Source organism: Morone saxatilis, unplaced genomic scaffold (assembly GCF_004916995.1).
Source record: "Morone saxatilis isolate NCDOM2014 unplaced genomic scaffold, NCSU_SB_2.0 Contig17, whole genome shotgun sequence".
NCBI lineage: Eukaryota > Metazoa > Chordata > Actinopteri > Moronidae > Morone > Morone saxatilis.
Window position 1 is genome coordinate 25489328 of NW_023339729.1, and position 5213 is coordinate 25494540.

Genomic DNA, 5213 nt, shown 5'->3' on the forward strand with positions numbered 1-5213 from the left:
ATACAGATATATAAACATATAGAGACAGATATATAAAGATATAGATACAGATAATATAAAGTCAACATATAAACTTTATTATATTCTTATATTACATATTATAGACTTGTGTTCAGTTTGGCCGCATTCAAACTTGTTTTCATTCCAGAGTGAAGTCATAGTTTATCCAATAATTGAGAAAATGTACAAAGGGAGGGGCAATTCATGAATATTATGGAAATTGAATAATATAGAATATATATACAGTCTAATATTATTTAACTGTTTGTCAGAGACGCCTTGTTTTAAATTAATAGTTGTTTTATTGCATTCTGCATGTTTTTACAGTGTTCATGTCATTTTGTCCACCCCTCTCTACATATATACATATGCATACATATACATATATAAAATAAAATACAAACACAGAGAATTCCCAGTGGAAAATATTCTGTTCCAGGCTCATTTTTACATTTAAACATTTAATTTACATTTTTAATTAACTTTTCATTTAAATTTTATTTGAAAATTGAGTTTTAGTTTTGCCCTTGTTTCATTTCACCAACTGGATGTTTTAAAATGTTTAAACAACTCTTAGTTTTTCCTCAACATCACAGCGTTGATCGAGTTAGACACAATAAACACGGGGTGGACAAAATAATAGGAACACCTGCACAATGCAGCAAATAGTTTCTAACAGAGTTTCGGTTGTCGGAGACGTCTTAATATGTTGTTCAATGTTATTTTATAGAAAACATTGTTTACATCATTCTCCTGCTCAGGGTGTTTCTTTTATTCATAAAGTCAACGCACTGTTTTATTTGTATTATTAAGTTTTTATCTGATGATTGTAATAATATGGTTTTTAAACTCACACTGGGTGTTTTTAAAGGTTTAAAACATATTATTTTGCCAAAACGTCTCAGTTTTTGTCACGTGAGAGAAAATAAACAGGGGGTGGACATAATAACAGGAACACCTGTAGCCTATAATCAGTTTTAATTTTTCAGATTTTTTCTATTCGATTTCATTATTTAATTGTATTTTAGCTATCAAATGATATTTGGGTGTATCTGCAGTTTTACATACATGGAAAAGTTTCTTTTTCTGAAATTGTTCTGTCAGTTTGTGTCTTTTTATTCACTTTTAGTATTTATTAGAACATCCCTGCTCATAAACCCTGAGCTCAGTTTGTTTTCCCACATTCATCGGTCACTTTCGGGGCGTTCTGACCTCCGCTGAGGTCAGCGAACAGCTCCTGCAGGACAGCCCGAGAGGTCAAGGGTCACACCACTCTTATCTTTGTGTTTCAGTATGAAGACCTGGCCCACTACGGGCTGGAGGGGGTGGGTGGGGTGTACGGAGACCCTCACCACCATCACCACCACCATGCCGCTGCAGCCCGCTCCCTGCAGGCCGTGCACCTGGCTGCTGCCGCTGCTGCTGGCCCCTACCCTCCACACCAGTACGCCCAGTCCAACCACAGCAGCGGCAGCATGGCTGCCACAGCTGGGGACGCCGTCAAGAGGGACAAAGACGCCATTTATGGGTACGATGAGTTTACTGACACCATAAAAAAAAGAAAAAAGACGGATGAGGACAAAAGAAGCTCTTTCAGAAGAGTTTTCCTCGTCTGTAAAAATAGTTCCTTCATGTTTGATTTATCTGTTTAGTTTCTCACAAGCTGAGCCAGACCAACGTTATCTGTATGTTAGTGTGTGAAGTGAAGTTCACAAAGGTGAAAACAGAAACACAGAAACGGTATATTCAGCTCCTTCACTCAAGTAAACGTAGCAGTACATCATGTTAAACACTCCTCTACTAGTAAAAGTAAAAATAAGTGCAAGCAGCAAAATGTAAAAGTGTTAGAGAAATGATCAGTGTGTCACTGTAGGCTGCAGGGGCGGATCTACAGGGGTGGCAGCTGCCTGGATACCCGAGTCTGGTGTCACATTTAACTCATTAATTAAAAAAATAATGTGTTAAAAAACATTTATTTATTGATCTGTCACATTGTGATAGGTTCAATAAAAAAATACATCTATCTGGAAATAAAACAATGTATTGATTTCTAATGCCTCAGTTGTAATGTGCCACAATAATGTTTTTGAGTTCAAATATCTTCCTTTAAAGGCTTTTCGAAGCGAATATTAATAAATGTGATTGTGATTAAATCAGCATACATTTCTGCCACCACGTGAATATTCCTATAGATCCGCCCCTGCAAGGTTGAGCTAATTTATCTTTATAGCTTAACCTGTAGCCATGTATGTAGGCTCATTATGTATTCAGTAGCTTTATCTGCAAAGTAATAAATGTAATAGAGTAAAAAGTACAATATTTGCCTCTGAAATGCAGTAGAATAAAAGTATAAAGTGGCATAAAATAAACATTTAAAGAAGAATATATAAAAAATAAATGCAGTATTAGATTCACTGCTGCTCCAACTACAGGATGCAGTGAAGTTTATCAATTTTATTCCCTTGTAGAAAAAGTGCAGCAACTGTTCAATGTTGCAGCAGACGAGTTTAGAGCAAAGGTCATGTGACGCTTCCTGTCTCTCTAATAAGATTTATTATGTTCAGCCTCTGTGGTCGGCTCCTGTATCAAACGTCTGACAGATCCCTGCTTTAAAAACACGATTTACCAGTAAACATTATCAGTAGTTGTGGTTATTTGACTGTCAGAGCAGCAGGATCCATTCTGCTCCGTCAGCAGACACAGTTGCTGTATTTGTTGCTTCTGGCATACGGCGGCACTGTAAAAACGTTGTCAAATCAACTCACCTTTAATCACTTCATAACTGATTAATCTACGATTATCTTCTCAATTCATTAATAATTATTGTGTCTGTAAAATGTCTGAAAATGGTAATTCATGCCCATTTTCAGATTGTTTTATCCATTGACTGTATGAATAAAAAATGGATGTAGTCGCCGTGACATCGCCCGTAGGTTTGTGAAGCTCAGTGTGGTCGGCTCTGGCTGTTGCCACCTCGGTGGTCCAGACTCCACCGGCGCCCAGCTAATCCAAAAATGGGCAAAGAGGTGGAGCGTGGGTGGAGCTGAGGCTTGGTTACTGAAACCACCTGTCACTCAATGCGGCCACGCCCTTAATTATGCATAACTTTAAACCTTAATATAATTTAAACAGGTGAGTAAAAATTCCCCCACCGTACAGTCGTCATAAACGAGGAATTTAGCTATAAAGACCAACTGTGTTTTTTGTACCAGGCTGTAAACATAAAGGTGGACATTTTAATATGGGGCTTTATGGAGATTGACTCACTGCTGGAGCCAGCCTCTAGTGGCCGTTAGAGGAACTGTAGGTTTTGTTACTTCAGTCTTTGCTTCATTTTGTAGCCACAGAGGTTTCTGCTTGGTTTTATCAGTACAGTACAAATAATTCATATAATAATAATAATAATAATAATAATAAAAATAACAAAAATTATTTAGTTTACTGTATAAAAAAAGAAAAGTTGTATTTAAGAAGCTAAAACCAGCAAATGTTTCACTTTTTAGCTTAAAAAATAGTGAAATATGAAAATAGTTGCCATGGGCTCAATAATCAAATTGCTGCTAATAATCAGAGAACTCCAGTCATGTTTCCTGGTGGGTTGCCTGTCCAAGTTACAGTTACAGGACTTGGTCCCACTCGTTTCTGCTCTTGATCCCTCCATGTTATAAACAGCTTGGAGTGCCTCAGGGTTCAATTCTGGGATCATTTCTGTTCTCTTTATGTAGGCTTTACCTTGACTACACTTTTAACAGTGCAACATGGCAACTCCTTTCATTTGGAAGCTAACAACAGACTGGTGGATGTCAAATAACTTCCTTCAATTAAAATGAAATCTCTGAATGCATTAAAATGGAAGCAAAAAAAATCTGCACACAACATTCAATCCTAGCTCTAATTTATTTATGATATTAAGATACTTTAGTATCTACTTAATAATGTAGCCACAATAACTAAAGAAGGTTTTTCTTTATTTAACCGTGTATCAGGAGCACCTGCTTTGCATTTCATTGCAGATTATAGATTTGAACATGTTCTTGCTTCAATCTGGTTGTGTCGTACAGACAGTAGTACAATGTTTGCTTTCCACCAATGTGTTTGAGTAAACTTTCCACTGAAGAAATAGTCTCTATGAAAGCCGTTGACCTCTGCGGATTATCCAGAGAAAGTGAGGATAACGGAAACTTTTTTAACTGTAATAATTTTCATGCTGCAAGAACCAGTTCCACCAGTACTTTATGTAGTTTTGTTTTGAAATTTAATGAAATAATCCAATACATTTTGTTTTTCTCATCTACAAAAGTGCTCTGAAGGTGATTATTCTAAATCTGCTACCTGAAGTTTCTTTTCTTTATTTTTAGAAAAGTTTGAGGCAGCAGGAAACTTGTTAGTTTTGCAGTCGGAGCTGAACCCTCCTCTCTCTCTCTCTCTCCTGCAGACATCCTTTATTCCCTCTGCTCGCACTGATCTTTGAAAAATGTGAATTGGCGACCTGCACGCCAAGAGAGAGTGGCGTGGCCGGGGGAGACGTCTGCTCCTCGGACTCCTTCAACGAGGACATCGCCGTCTTTTCCAAACAGGTAGAGAAGGACACATTTCATCCATGTGTCAGAGTTAATTCAGAACAGATCTGCAGGATCATAAAGAGCCAGGGCCGGATTACTCCTCGAGAGGGCAAAAATGAGCAGTGGGGCCCCACTTACCCCCCTTTTATCCCACTTCATTGTATGATTATTAGTCAGAGAGAAGTAGTTGTTCACTTAACTTAAAGCAGAAATATAAAATAAAAGTGAATTATCAGCCCGAACATTAAACTTTGTTAAGTGTTCAGTGTGCGACATTTAACGTCACCGACAGACCTCAGAGTCTTAGCTTAGCACATGTTAGCCTTTTGTAAGACAATACAGCCTTCAGAATTCACAGGTGGGGTTTTTACTGATGCATTTCCTGTGTTCATTCTTTTTGCAGTAAAAATCTAATGTTTCCATCTTTAACATCTGGGTGATGTCTGGGTGAATATACTCTGAATAAAAATGAGAATATTTCATAAACATAGTTGTACACAGTTCATATAATCAATGGAGCGTCCAAAAAATATGTTGTTCATGTGTCTAGATTTCGTAATCTTTTGACATTACTTTTTCAGTTATTATTATCAGTACAGGCACAGGCAGAGGTCAAAGGGTTACGGTGTGTAAGAAAACGTAAAAAATATA

General features: G+C 37.2%; 1 protein-coding gene across 1 annotated transcript in view; it reads left to right on the forward strand.

The window, feature by feature from the left end:
• Positions 1 to 5213, forward strand: part of meis1a (Meis homeobox 1 a) — a gene marked incomplete at its 5' end in the record, with an annotated part of 22996 nt that overhangs the window by 1705 nt on the left and 16078 nt on the right. The window contains 2 exon segments of the mRNA XM_035659683.1: positions 1293 to 1528; positions 4436 to 4577. Coding sequence (XP_035515576.1) covers positions 1293 to 1528; positions 4436 to 4577 — 378 coding nt within the window.